This window comes from Ornithorhynchus anatinus, chromosome 11 (assembly GCF_004115215.2).
Source record: "Ornithorhynchus anatinus isolate Pmale09 chromosome 11, mOrnAna1.pri.v4, whole genome shotgun sequence".
NCBI lineage: Eukaryota > Metazoa > Chordata > Mammalia > Monotremata > Ornithorhynchidae > Ornithorhynchus > Ornithorhynchus anatinus.
Genome location: NC_041738.1, coordinates 1,218,830 through 1,233,496, shown reverse-complemented (window position 1 = coordinate 1,233,496; position 14,667 = coordinate 1,218,830). Strand labels below are relative to the sequence as shown.

At 63.2% G+C, this 14,667-nt stretch overlaps 1 protein-coding gene across 11 annotated transcripts in view; it reads left to right on the top strand.

Annotated features, from left to right (window-relative positions):
- Positions 1-517: 517 nt before the first annotated feature.
- The window catches only part of CAMK2B (calcium/calmodulin dependent protein kinase II beta), a 78,198-nt gene continuing 64,048 nt past the window's right edge, over positions 518-14,667 (top strand). For all 11 annotated transcript variants that reach the window (XM_029074795.2, XM_029074801.2, XM_029074793.2 and 8 more), the window contains exons 1-2: positions 518-624; positions 11,076-11,170. In XM_029074795.2, the coding sequence (XP_028930628.1) occupies positions 560-624; positions 11,076-11,170 (160 nt within the window). In that variant the 5' untranslated portion in view covers positions 518-559. The remainder of the gene's footprint in view (positions 625-11,075; positions 11,171-14,667) is intronic.

The following is a 14,667-nucleotide window of genomic DNA, read 5'->3' as shown; positions in this document are numbered from 1 at the left end:
GGACAATTCGGCCTCGGATAGAGACCGGCCCCGCCCCATGACGGGCCGGCGCTCTCCTCTCGACCGCCGCCCCCTCCCCATCGGGCCGACGCCGCCCCCAGCCCGGGGGGGCAGATGCCCAGCCCGCGTGGGCGTGCGCGGGGAGGGGCCCGCGTGGGAGGGAGGGCGGGGAGCGGGGGGCGGGCCCGGGGGGCGGGCCCGGGGCCGGTCCTCGCCGTGTGCGGCAGAGCCCCCCGCCCCCCCGCCCCCCGCGCGTGGGTAGGTGTGTGGCACATACACGCAGCCGCCAGATCTCGCGTTGCCGCAGCCCAGAGCCGCCCCCCGCCCCCCGCCCCCGGCCCCCCCCCCCAGCCCGCCCCGGCGCCCCCCGCCCTCCCCGGCGCCCCCCGCCCTCCCGGTGCCAGTCGGAGCCGCAGCCGGAGCCGCAGCCGCAGCCGGAGCCGCCGCCGGAGCCGCCGCCGGACCCGCCGCCGCAGCCCCCCGCCCCCACCGACCCCGCAGCCCCCGCCCCTCCCCCGCCCCCGGCCCGGCCCGGCCCGGCCCGGCCCGCACCGCCGCGATGGCCACCACGGTCATCTGCACCCGCTTCACGGACGAGTACCAGCTCTACGAGGACATCGGCAAGTAAGACACGGGCGCGGGGCGGGGGGCTCTGCGGGCTCGACTGGGGCGGGGGGCGCCGGGGCCGGCATGACGCATTTCTCCCGGGGGAGGGGCGCGAGGCCGCCCCGTCCCCCTCCTCCCTCTGCCCGGCCCGGGGGGGGAGGGGGCCGCGCTCAGCTGGGCGGGGGGGGGGGGGGTGGGGGGACACGTCCCGGACCCCCATCTCCCCCGGGGGTCCGCTGGTGGAAAACGGCTGGTTTGCGGGGGTCCGGGCGGAGGGTCGCGTTCGGAGCCCCCGCCCCCGCCGCAGCCCTGTGCGCCTCCACGGAGCATATTGAGATGTGTGTGTGTGTGTGTGTATGGGGGGGGGTCAGGTGGACGGGGGGGGGTCCCTTGGCCTCCCTGGCCGGCCCCCTCCCTCCCTCCCTCTTTCCCTCCCGCCCGCCCCAGGCCCGAGTGGCGTCTTCCTCCTGGCCGGGGCGGGGGGTCGTGGGAACCAGCGGCCGGGGAGCCCCCGGGAACCGTCGGGCCGTGGCCTGTCTCCCGCCCCTCCCTCCCCCCAGCCCCGCCGAAGCCGGCCGGTCCCGTCCGGTCCCGTCGGGGAGGGTCGGGGCGGCGCAGGGTCTGGGGGTCTCGGCTCCGCGGGTCGCGGGCCCGGCCAGGCTGGCGGGACGTTGGGACCCCCTCCTCTCTGCTTTTCGGGAGGCCGAGGCGTGGGGGACGGGGAGAGCCCCGGGGTCTCTGCCCGCAGACGGATCCCCTGCTTCTCTGCGGTGGGAGGCAGGGCGCCCTCGGAGGCGAGTTCCAAGTGGGCGCTGCCTTGGACTGGGGATCGAGCTTCAATCGATAAATCGATGGAATTTGTCGAGCGCTCACTGTGTGCGGGGCACTGTACTAAGCGCTTGGGAGAGTACAACAGAACGATATCACGGAGTCGGTCCATACATTCCCCGCCCGCGACCAACTCCACAGCCGTGTCTCTCCCTCCGACCCTGGCCGGGCTGGCTGCCCCTCCTGTGCCTTTTCAGCTTAGAGCTCTGGGCGGGGAGGGCACCCAACGCTCAGCCCTACCTGCTTTTCCCACTGGCCCCATGGGTACGTGGCTGTTAGGCCGCTGCCCGCTGCCAGTCTGCCCGCTGCTAGACTAAGGTGCTCCCCAGGCACCTAGGCTTGGCATCTAGACTGGCACCCGCGGGTCCTGGGGTCAGAGGGCGGGCGTTGCCGGCACAGGGACGGCTCTAGGATCTTTCGGGCGGGGAGCCGGGGAGACGGAGCCCGGAGCAGCCGGTGGGCGCGCGGGGACCCTGGGTGGCGGCTGCTTGGCTGGGCCCTGCTGGGGCTGCTGGGCCAATCCCAGGGGGCCCTGTGCCCCCAGCCCCCATCCCTGCCCTGTCCCCAGCCCCGGGCCTGCCCATCCCTATCCCTCTGGGCCTGCTCCATCCCTGGACCCCCGTGCCTGCCCTGATTCCGCTGTGGCCCCCAGGCCTGCCTTATCTCCTTGGGCCTGCTTGTCCCTGTCCCTCTGGGCCTGCCCTGTCTCTCTCTGTCCCCAGACCCCTGGACCCGCCCTGTCCCTGCCCCGAACCCAGCCCCTGGGCCTGCCTTGTCCCTCCAGGCCTGCCCTGTCCCCCCTGAGCCTGCCCTGTCCCTGCCTGGCCCAGCCCTGGCCCCTGGGCCTGCCCTGTCCCCCGAGCCTGCCCTGTCCCTGTCCTGTCCCGTTCCGCTCCTGCCCCATCCCTGGGCCTTTGCTCCCAGCCTGGCTCCGGTCCTTGTTCCCAGGCTGGGGAGTCTGGGCCTTGTTCCCCGGGTGAGACTGGGGGTCCAGACAGCTGAGGGGATACAATGACTTCACTCCCACGGAGGGGACCGGGGTGGGTCACTGGCCCCATCGTCCCCACTCCCGGGCTTCACTCCCACAGAGGGGACCGGGGTGGGTCACTGACCCCATCGATCCTACCGCTAGAGGTCACAGCCTGCTGGAGGAGCTGGAGAAGCTGGAGAATGGGGATGAATGTCTTTGCCCACCCCCCATGGCTGTCCCTTGCTTCGCCTCCAGCCCCAAAGCAGAGGTTTGGATTCCCCTCACCAGAGGCAGAGGGTGAAGGTGGGCGGCCCGGCGCTCCATCTGACCTTGCTTCCCCCACCCGCTGTCCGTTTCCCATGGGATCTCGGTGCAACTGGGAGCCTGGGAACCCTCAGGGAATCAGGCTGTGGATCCCACTAGCCCAGACCCTGAAGGCCAGGAAGGCCCCGGAGGCCAGGGGGGACCGGTGGCTTGGTTGGGCTGGCATAGGCCCACTGCGGCATGGATGGTGGGCAGGACCCAGGATCCGGGGGATTTAAAGATCCAGGCCCTGAGCCAGGACCTCAGTGGTAACTCTGAACCCAAGACCCTCCTAGCCACCTCCTGGTTTCTGTTCTCACTGACCGGGAAAATGCGGAGCCCGGAGGCCAGGCATCAGCCCTGTGGAGGGTGGTGGCAGTTGGGTCTGGGGCCTGGGGCCTGGGGCCTGGGGCCTGAGAGGGGTTACCCTTCTGGGCCTGCCCATCCCCTCCCGGCTGGGGGATGACCAATCCAGCCCGGTCCCTGGGGACAAGGGTGGGTGACCCCTTTGAAGTCAAGGAAACAGAGAGAGCTGGGCTGGAAGAGTCATCGAGGGCATTCCCCAGCCTCTGAGAAAGTGACTTCCAGAGTGGAAGGGAAAGGTTTCTGTAACCCAGTTTGGTGTTTCTTTGATTAGCCTCTATCTCCCTGGCCATGCCACCTCACCAATCACGTGATGTTCATGTGCGTATATATCTGCTTACTGAATAATGATGGCATTTATTCAGTGCTCACTATGTGCCAAACGCTGAGCTAAGTGCTGGGGTAGATAATCAGTCTCTGTCTCACATTCTAAGAGGAAGGGAGAACTGGGATTTTGATCCTCATTTTACAGTCGAAGAAAAACATTCAGAGAGGTTAAATAACTTGGCCAGTATCACACAGCTGGCGGAGCAGGGATTAGGGAGTCCGGTTCTCTGGACTCCACGACCAGTGCTTTTTCCAATGGACCACGCTAACTACTTGTTGGCAAATTGTTCGGTCCGTTCTTTCTGCATCATTGGAGTGTCTGGCAATTTTTGTCTCCTTGTCTCCCCTGTTCAACGGTGAGGTTCTTGAAGCCAGAGACTGTCTTTCTCTTCTGCTAAAGGTCCCCAAGTGCCCAATACAGTGTCGTACAGGCAGGGAGTGACCCCTTTTCCCGCCCCCCCCCCCCACGAAGATCATGCTGGCTTTTTCACTTTAGCATCTCCCTGCTGTCTCCGCCTGTGGTCCACTCTGACCCCAAGGCCATCTTCTGCAGAGCCTGACCTTCCCCATCTAACACTCGCCAAGTTTGAGTTTGGGCCCCCCTTTGAGACCTCATCCTTGTCCTCCATTCTGACCCCTTCCCCACTGGCCCTCCTGCCTCCCTCCAGATTCTGTCCCAACTCTCAAGGCGGGGATGGGGGAAGATGGTCAGTTCCAGTCAGGTGTGGGTAGCGTGGACACTGCCCTTCCTGCCCGCAGGGCTTGAGGCAGGAGGAGAAGCGGGGAGTGCGGCTCCTGTGCTCCCCTCTTGTTCCTGCGGTCCTTTCCCAGGTGCTCAGGGTCAAGCATCGCCACGAAGGAGGACACAAAAAACAACAGCACCGATCCCCCTGCCTCCTCGCCGGCCCTCCGACGGTTTTCGCGGCTCCTCGCTCGACTCCTTCCGCTGCCTCCCACGCCTTTAGAGCTATGGCAGTGAGTGCCGAGCCCAGGCTCCACTGAGGATCTGAACGGTGGAGAACAGCGGGTGGTTACTACGGTTACCACCGGTCACACCCCTGATCCTCCACTCAAGCGCCATGGAGACTTAAAAGAGATGAGCTCGCCCCACGCTGCTGAATGCAACCTGATTGGGAGGAGGCGTCCACTGGGACCCCCAGATCGTCTTTGGCCGGGCCCAGTCTTTTCTCTCTGGGGCCCCGTGGGGCTCCAGTGCCTCGTCCCCAAGGGGTTGACCTTGAATTTGTTCCCGTCGGTGGGAACAGGAGGGTTGTCGTGTGCGGGGCCCGAGTGGCGAGAGTCCCCTCGGCGGAAGCTGGGCCTCTACCCTCCTCCAGAGGTCCCTGCTACTGGGGGAGCCGGCTGCTGGGCTGAGCGTCTCCCCCGGTAGCGGGCAGAGTCACTGCAGCCTGGCCGGGGCATGAGGTGGTTTCGGGGCAGCTAGATGGAGTGGAGGGAGGTTTTGGGGGTTTATTTTAATGGTATTTGTTAATCTGTCAAAGTGTGCTAGGCAGTGTACTTGGCGCTGGGGTTCAGGTTGGACAAAGTCCCCGGCCCACACGGGGCTCACAATCTTAATCCCCATTTTACAGCTGAGGTGACTGAGACCCAGAGAAGTGAAGTGACTTGCTCAAGGTCACACAACAGACAAGTGGTGGGGTGGGGTTTAGGACCCAGTCTTTCTGACTCCCAGGCCTGGGGTCTATCCACTAGGCCAAGCCCTTTCTCAGTAGTTCTCCTAGAATGAGGGGTGGGGTGGGGGTGGGGGGAGCCTGCCTCCAAAGATCCTGGCGTGACGGGAAAGCCACGCCTCAGGCGCCTTTGGCTCCGCGGGCTCCTTCGGGTCGAGGAGGTGGGGGGCAGCTGCCGCCATGGCTATTGTCTGTCCAAACCACCAGTCAGTCAGCAAGGCTTACTGAGCCCTTACTGGTCGCAGACCATTGGGAGAAAACAGTCAATCAATCTCCGGTATTTATTGAGGGCTGATTATATGTACAGCACTGTACTAAGCACTTGGGAGAGTCTAGTACAACAGAATTAGCTGACTCCTTCCCTGCCCATAACGAGCTCAGGCAGTAGAGGCGCACGCGCGGTCCCACGCCTCCACCCACCCGTGCCGGCCCTGCCTGTGGCTCGGCTCCGTGGGTGCACGGCAGGCCGCCGCACGCCCTTACCACTCTCGGCCTCTTTCCTGCGTGACCCACGGTCATGTTGCAGAGGAGCCGCCCCCGGGCCTCGCCCGCAGCCCCGACCCTGAGTCTTCCCCCCCCCCGTCCCGGCGGCCCGCGCACCCACGTGCGGATCGTGGTCAGGTCCGCCCCGACAGGGCCAGGCTGGGCCGCTTCCCCCCCTGCTCCGGGGGGACCCTTGACTCCCCCCGCCCCGCCCTGCCCCGCGAGGCCCCGGTAGAGCGGGACACCTCCCGCCCAAGGGAGCCGCTCCCTGGGACCGGAGACGGGGAGGGAGGGAGGGCCCCGGGGAAGGCCAGTGTCGGGGGAGCACCCCCTCTCAAACCGTCTTTGACGCCCGGGTCGTTAATTTATTATGGCATTTGTTAAGCGCTTACAATGGGGCAGGCACTGTGCTAAGCGCTGGGGCAGGTACAAGCAAATTGGGCTGGATGCAGTCCCTGTCCCACGTAGGGCTCAATCTCAATCCCCATTTTACAGATGAGGTAACTGAGGCCCAGAGAAATAAAGAGATTTGCTCAAGGTCACACAGCAGGCAAGTAGCAGAGCTGGGATTAGAGCCCAAGTCCTTCTGACTCCTAGGCCCCTGCTCTATCCACTACGCCATGCGCCTTCTCAAGGTTATAGGAGGGCTGGCCCAGGCGGAAGCGGCCGCCGGTGGGAGGGCAGGGGGATGGCCGGCAGCCGCAGCGGGGGGATGGCGGGAGGGGAGGGGAGGGGGTACGGGAGGTGGTTTTGGAGATGGAGGCAGAATGCGGGGGGAGCCGGCCTGGGGGACAGTGTCCGGGCGGCGGGCACGACGTGGGCAGCTTGGAGGCTGATGGGGCAGGAGGAGAGGACAGATCGGGTGAGGCTCCTCAGGCCGGAGGGATGCGGGCCGGGAGCTCCAGTGCCAGGGTTGGGGGGGGGGGCGCATGGCAACGTCAAAAGCGCTGTAACCCCAAATCCCGGTGCCCCATCCCCACCGGGAAGCGGTGCAGAGTAGCAGGACCTGACCCAGTCCGAAAAACACTTCTACTCCTAGCGGAGGGGTGAGCGCAGGGGTCAGGAGGCCGGAATCACCGGCAGGTCCCAGCGGGGTTTCAACAGAATCGACCCTGAGTTTCCCCTTTGGGTCACTGGGGGACAGTCAGGGGTGTTGGGTGGTCCGTGCTGGGTGGCTGGGGAGAGTCAAGGGGTAAAGGGGAAAATCAAAGGTGTTGGATAGTCTTGTGCTGGGTCACTAGGGGAGAGTCAGTGATGGAGAGGGGAGAGTCAGAGATCGGATGACCCATAATAGGTCACTGGAGGAGATTCAGGGGTGTTGGACAGTCCGTGCTGGGTCACTGAGGAAAAGTCAAGGGTGGAGAGGGGAGAGTCGGAGTGTCGGTTCGTGCTGGGTTGCTGGGGGAGAGTCAGAGCTATAGGGGAAAATCTAGGGTGGTGGATAGTCTTGTGCTGGGTCACAAGGGGAGGGTCAGTGATGGAGAGGGGAGAGTCAGAGATTAGATGACCTATAGTAGGTCACTGGAAGAGAGTCAGGAGTGTTGGAGTCCCTGCTGGGTCACTGGAGGAGAGAAGGAGCGTGGTGTAGTGGGTAGAGCACGGGCCTGGATGGAGTCAGATGGTCATGGGTTCTAATCCTGGCTCTGCCCCTTGTCGACTGTATGACCTGGTGCAAGTCACTTTACTTCTCTGGGCCTCAGTTACCTCATCTGTAAAGTGGGGATTGAGACTGTGAGCCCCCTTCCCCCCCGTGAGACAGGGCCTGTGTCCAACTCAATTTGCTTGTAATCGCCCCGGCGCTTAGTAGAGTGCCTGGCACATATTAAGGACTTAACAATACTATTTTTAATTGATTATTTATTTTATTATTTATGAAGAAGAGTCGGTGGTGTTGTGTGGTCTGCGCTGGGTCAATGGGGGAGAGTCAGGGAGGTCGGATGGTCCATCCCTAGCCGTGAAGGCGGCTATGAGGCCATGAGGGTGGCACATCGCTCCCTTCTGTGTTCTGGCGTCTCTGAGGAGACGGTCCTGGGAGGGACGGGCCGTGGGGTTCGTGGGGGAGAAGAGGGGGCCGGTGTTGGGGCCACAGCGGCTGCTAGCTGCCCGATCCCTCATCGCCTCCCGGCCCCATCTCCTCACCCTCCCTCTCACCCTCTCCCTCCTTCCGTCCTGCCCCACGGGGTTGCCCCACGGGGCTGCTTCGGGGAGGAGCTGAAGCACGGGACCGGCGAGGGGCGCTTGGTCCCGTTCCCTCCCCGGGGGCCCGGACACCCCGGGACGGACGCTCGTGGTCGGCGGAAGGGGACGGTCTATTCATTCACTCATTCAATAGTATTTATTGAGCGCTTACTATGTGCCGAGCACTGTACTAAGCTTTTGGAATGTACGAATCGGGAACAGATAGGGACAGTCCCTGCCCTTGGACGGGCTTACAGTCTAATCGGGGGAGACGGACAGACAAGAACAATAGCGATATCGGACGTGAGGTCGGGGGCCACCCCGTCCGGTTCCCTGCCTCCAGCCAGACGGTCGGGGCCGCTGGGTTGGCAGAGAGAAGGGACCTTGTCTGACTGCCCTGGCCGTGGTCGGGCCGACACCCTAGTAGTCCCACCCCCGGGGGTCACCGGGGCTTGGGGGGTGTTCTGGGGCTGGGGGAGGGAGGCCCGCCCTAGGACTCCTGCGAGGCCAGCGGGGTGGGGGTAATGAGAAAAAGCGCTCCCCGGAGGAGGGGAGGGGAGGGGAGGGGAGGAGCTGCCAGCGGAAGGGGTTGAAGGAGAGGGCAAGCGTGGGACACGCGTGACAGGCCGGGGGTGGCTGAGAGGGGAGGCTGCGGGGAACGGGTGGGGGCTGAGAAGCCGGCTGTGCGGGGGGCGGGGGGGGGGGGGAGGGGCCGCCTGGTGGAGGCTGCCTGGGGCCGTCGACCAAACCCCCTCGTCGGCGGCTCCGAGCTCCGACCCCCGCGCGCTCTGCGGGGCGGGAGCTGGGGCCTGGTCGCCCCGCAGGAGCTCTGCCTTGTCGTTCACCTCCGCACCTCCGTCTTCGGCCCAGGCCGCGCCGGTCCCGGGGCGAGGAGAGCCTCTGCGTGGGAGGCCGGCTCTGTCCGCCCGGCGTTTCCCGGCAGCCGACGCCAGGGCCGGCGGCCCGTCGAGCCCTAAACAGTAACCGGGCCTCGACGAGGCCGCAGCCCGGGCGGCGTGGCACCCGGACAGAAGCCGCGGGGCCCGGCATCCGGCCCCCCGCGGCGGCGCCCCGCCCTGCTCCCCCTGGCTTCTCCTCCGGAGCCCGGGTCCGGGGGGGCCGGGGCCCTGGGTTCGAGGCCCAGTCCCCCCGCGCCGGGGTCGGGGCGTTCCGCGCGGTGGACGGGCCCGGCGGGAAACCTAACGTGGGCGCGGAAAACTGCAGCAGTTTCCAAGGCAACCGGCCGCCAGGTTGTGGCGCGTGGGCACCGTGCTGCGGGCTCTGCGGGCGCCCGGGGGGCCCGGGCCGGGCGCCGCGCCCCTGCCCCGCCCGCTCGTGGCGCTCCGGGCCGCGGCGGGACCGGGGCGGGCGGGGACCGGAGCCACGAGGGGCCGCCGCCCAAGTCCGCTCCTCCTCCCGCGGGCCCGCCATTCGCTCATTCATTCGTTCAGTGGGATTTATTGAGCGCTTACTGTGTGCGGAGCACTGTACTGAGCGCTCGGCAAGTACGATTCGGTATCGTTGGGCCGGGACCGAGGCTCCTCCGCCGTTCCTGGCGGCAGACCCCCACCTCGCTTGTCCGGGTGTCCAGGTCGCTCAACGGATCGGTCTGGCGACCTAGCAGACAGAGCTCAAGGCCGAGAAGCCGGAGATCGGAGTTCTTCTTCTTCTTATCGTATTTGTTAAGCGCTTACTGTGTGCCGGGCGCTGTACTAGGCGCTGGGGTGGATACAAGCAAAGCGGGTTGGACACAGTCTCAAACTAGTCCCAGCTCTGCCGCCGATAACCTTGGGCGAGTCGTTTAACCGCTCCGGTCCTCAGTATCCTCATCTGTCAAGTGGGGATAGGATGAGTGTTCTCCCTCCCTCTCAGACTGGGAGTCCTCGTGGGAAAGGGGCTGGGTTCCGATCCAGTAACCTTGTATAAATCTCAGCGCGGGGCACATGGTAACTGATTAATAATAATAACAATAATAATGATAATATAGCAAAAGCACGGAACTGGGAGTTAGGAGACCGGGGATGGAAACCAGGATGGAGACCAGGGTTTCCATCCCGGCTCTGCCCCTGGCTTGCTGTGTGATCTCAGGGAGCTGCTTATCTTTTCTGAGCCTGTTTGCCTTCCCGGTGAAATGGGGCAGGTGACCCCCGCCTCTCCCTATGCAGATGCAGCGTGGCGGGGTTATCCTTAACTGCTCCCGCCCCTCACGACCCGCCCCTCCCAAGGGAATCTGTGACCTCGTGGTCCCGCTGAAGACCTTGGGATCTTCTCTGGAACAGAGAGGGCCGGGGAGGAGGGAGGCCCCTCCCCGCCCGCTGGGGTCGAGGGCAGTCCGTCCACTCGGACAGTCCGTCCCCTCGGGCAGTCGGTCCCTCGGGCAGTCGATCCCCTCGGGCAGTCGGTCCCCTCGGGCAGTTGGGATGGATGGATGGACAGTTGGCTGGACGCCTTTGCGCTCGTTCCAGCCTCTGCCTGCGCCTCCGGTTTCAGTGGCGGGTTCGACCACGCGACCTGTCTGTGGGGCGCGGAGTGGGAAGGGGAGCCGCCGCCGCTTCCACCGTGGGGCGTCACCCGGGCCTTCCCGAGGGAGGAGGGGGGCTGTATAATAATGATGACATTGTTAAGCACTTACTATGTTCAAAACACTGTTCTAAGCGCTGGATCCGGCCAGGGAGGGGCTCCCGTCCCGGGAGTCGGGGCCGAGGGCTGGAGAGTTGTCCTGGTGGTTTGGGACCGGAGTCCCCTCTGCGTCAGGTCCCGGTTCGGGAGCTCCGGCAAAGCCCCAGCCCCACCCCGTCCTCAGCAGCATCGACCGAGCCTCCTGAGGGCAGGGCGCTGGGTTGGATGCCTCCTGGGTGGAGGACACTTAGCTGGGCGCCTCCAGACGACGAGGTCCTCAGCTGGAAGTCAAAGATACCGTCCCTGGCCTCTAATGGGGAGGCCAAGAGACAACAGTGGACGGATCTTCTTTACCTAAGAATGAAAAAGTATGATCAGTAGTGAGAAAACCCTCTGAGATCCCCCCTCCCGAAACTCCAGTCGCTCCCTAGTCTGGGGACCCTCTCCTCTGCTCCACCACGCTCTCCCATCTGGTGGGGTGGGGGGTGGGGCGGGGTGGAGGGGGTGTCATCTTTTCCTCCCGCTTCCTCCCCACCATCCGCACTCCCTCTGTCTTGGGCTCCTTGTCACTTGGGCAGCGCCCTCGGTGGATGGCTTGGGTGAGCTTGTTGTGAGATTAACCTGCTTTTTCTCCTCTCTCTCCCCTTCCCTCTCTCCCCTCCTCTCTTTACCCTCCCCCCCCCCCCCCGACATCCCCTCCCTTCCAGGGGGGCTTTCTCGGTTGTGCGACGTTGTGTCAAACTTTGTACTGGACACGAATATGCAGCCAAGATCATCAACACCAAGAAGCTCTCTGCAAGAGGTAGGGCTAGCAGGGGGCTCCACCCCCAACCCCTGTCCCCTGCAGCTGCCTGGAGGGCATGGGGTCAGGGTCGTGTGCTGGTTGGGGGTGGGGATCAGATACTCTGGAGGAGAATGGTCGCCCACATGCCTTCCAGCCTGAACACATCACATGGACCAGCTTGGATGGTCCATGCCGGGTCACTGCGGCGGGGGGGTGGAGGTCAGGGATGGATAGGGGAGAGTCGGGGTGTCGGATGGTTCATGCTGGGTCACTGAAGGAGAGTCAGTGATGTTGGATGGTTCGTGCTGGGTCACTGGAGGAGAGTCAGGGGTGTGGGATGGTCCATTCTGGGTCACCGGAGGAGAGACGGGGATGTGGGATGGTCCGTGCAGGGTCACTGGGGGACAGTCGGGTGTGGAATGGTCCATCCCTAACCATGAGGGCGGGTGTTGAGGTGGGCGACCGGCACACGGTTCTTCCAGGGGTCCAAATGCTCCTGTCGGAGATGGAGCCCTGGGCCGGACGGACCAAGGGGCCGTGTGGTCTCATTGTCATTGCAGTGAGCCATTGCCCTTGCCGTGCGCAAAGCGGGCTCGGCCTTGACGGAACACGTGACTTGAATTGGCCTGTCCGTAGCGCTTTCCCATCAGCGTTTTCACGGTCATCTTCAAAGACCGCCCGGGAAAGGCAGGCGAGGGAGGAAACGGCTGCCCAGAGAGGCTAAGCGGCCTCCCAGAGGTCACACGGCAGTCGTAGTAATAGTATTTATTAAGCGCTCACTAAGCATTGTACTGAGTGTTGGAAGAGACTATCCAGGTGGGAATTAAGACTCAGTCCCTGTCCCTCAGGGGGCTCACTATGAGCAGGCCAGGAAGAGCCAGGTGGAATCTGAGGGCACCGGCCAACTGACTCAGGGACAGGCCTCTCCGTCCCCCACTTCATCCCCTGACCCTCCCCTCCTTTCTGGCTGGTCTTGACCCGATCTGATTCTGGATTCTTTTTCAATCAATTGCATTTCACTCAATTAATCGATGGTATTTACTGATTCCTTACTGTGTGAGGGGCACTGTACTAAGCGTTGGGGGAGTACAACGTAACAGAGTTGGTAGGCACATTCCCCGCCCACAACTAGCTTCAGTCTTTTCTCCTTTGTGGTCACTTTCCCCGGACCCAAGATCCCCGGAGGACACGCGGGGGGCCTGGAGAGGGCCGATTTCTGCCTGGGAATCCCTGATGGGGGGCGGGTTTCATGCTGGGAAGGCCGAGAGCAGTGGCGGAACCCAAACCGCAGCTGCCGCCCACCCCAGTCGGGCACCTGGAGGTTCTGGTTAGGAAGAGCTGGTGTCGATTCAAGGCTGATTGTGCACTGGGCTAAGCACAGGGCTAAGCACTAGGTGCAATGAGGAGAATCTGACCTCTCTCTCGAGCCAGAAGGAAGGTGGGGGAGTGGGGGAAGGGGAGACATGAATGCAGCAAGGTGGGAAGCGGAAGAAACCCCTCCCCTCAGGGTGACTGTGGCCGTATGGAGGGCAGGTTCGGGGCGGGAGGAATATGGGTTCGGAGCGGAGGGAATATGCCCAAAGTCGTATTAATTAGCGTTGTTTAAAACAACCCCCTGCCACACACACGCGTATTAAACGGAGAGTTGCCAGACATTATTCAGCTTCCTGTGAATGCACTGAAGAATTAAGAGTTTATTAAACCGCCGCTGGAGGAAAACTAATGGAGCGGGAGAGGGAACCTCAGAGCCCCATCCTAAAGCTTCTCTCCAAGTCCAGCTGGGGGCGCCCGTGCCCAGGGGTGCAACTTCCCCCTCTCCCCTCCCCTCGGTGGGCAGATTCAGCTGGGGTGTGATCGGGTGGGCGTCGAGGGTGAGGCGGGAAGGCGTCGGGGAGTGGCTGGGGGCCGGAATCCCGCCTTCTGTTCTTAGGGGGACTGGTGTGGGGGGAAGGGTCTGGAGCCCAGTCCATCGGCAGGGTCCCCCTCCCCCGGATCTCATTGGAGGGCTTGACCTGCCAGGAGGATGCTGGGGAAATACTCAGTGGGCAGACCTTCCTGGATGGTGGAGGGGAAGGGAGGTGAGAGGGTGGGAAGCGGCGTGGCCTAGTGGAAAGAGCCCGGGCCTGAGAGTCAGAAGAACCTGGTTCTAATCCTGACCCCATCACTCGTCTGCTGTGTGACCTTGGGCAAGTCGCTTCACTTCTCTGTGCTTCAGTCACCTCATTTGTAAAATGGGGATTAAGACCGTGAACTCCATGTGGGACAGACACTGCATCCTGCTAGAATAACGTGTATCTACCCCAGCACTTAGTACAGTGCCTGGCACATAGTAAGAGTTTAACAAATATCATTACAATACCCCGGGAATTAGGACAGAATGTGTGTAGGCGGAGGTCTGGTCGTGCAGCAGGCGAAACAGCGGAGGCCACAGGCACAAGGCAAGCTCAGCAGTGGTCCAGTAGATATTTCTATGTCTGTCTTCTCCCTTAAAGGGTCAGCTCCTGGAGGGCTGGGCACTTGCCTTAATGTTTCTATTGTTCTCTCCCAAGCGCTCAGCCCGGAGCCTCACTCCCACTGGGCACCCAGTAAACACCTTTACAACTAGGAGAGAACCTGAGTCAGACAGGACCAGCAGGAGGGAGGACCAGCAGCAGGGCTGGAGTCCTGGAGACTTCCTCAGTCCTGCTGCAGATCAGGGGTTGAAGCTTTCTCAGGCTCGTATGCCATTCGTTCATGGGAAACTGAGCTGCTACTGGGAGCTTTGGAATGAACCCTGGGGATTCAGGTTCTAAAGGGGACCCCCATTACTGCAGGAACTTTAGGGCTGCCGCCCAGGACCTGAGGCTGGGGGGGGGCACTAAATTATAATGATAATAATAATAATAGTAATTGTGGTATTTAAGTGCTTACTGTGTACCAGGCACTGAACTAAGCAAATCGGGTAGGACATAGTCGCTGTCTCACGTGGGGCTCAGAGTCTCAATCCCCATTTTACAGATGAGGTAACTGAGGCCAGAGAAGTGAAGCGACTTGCCCAGGGTCACACAGCAAATAAGTGGCAGAGCCAGGATTAGTACCCATTCTGATTCTCAGGCTCCTGCTCTATCCACTACGTCATAACCCCACACCCGATGGTTGAACCAGGGGGACTGGAGTGGGACTGATTGGGGGGCTTTAAGAGCTGCGGTCTAGGGCCTCGGGCTGAAGCCCCCTCCCCCCCCCCCCGACAATGGTCCCGGGACCCCAGAAGAGAGTTAATTCGACTCAGGGCGGGGCATCCAGGAGGGGGGGTTCTGCCTCGGCAGTCGCGGAGCCCCTACTGGGTGTGTGTCGGGAGTCCACGGGGACAGAAAAGGAGGAGGAAATGTAGCTTCTGCTGGTCCAGGAGGTGATCAAACACCCACATTCGGGCACCCACAAACACGTGGGCACAAGGGTGCGTTCACGCATGAGCCCACGCACAAGCAAGCACCCAAGCGTCCTCCCTCCCTCACACATCCCCTCCACCCCCACAC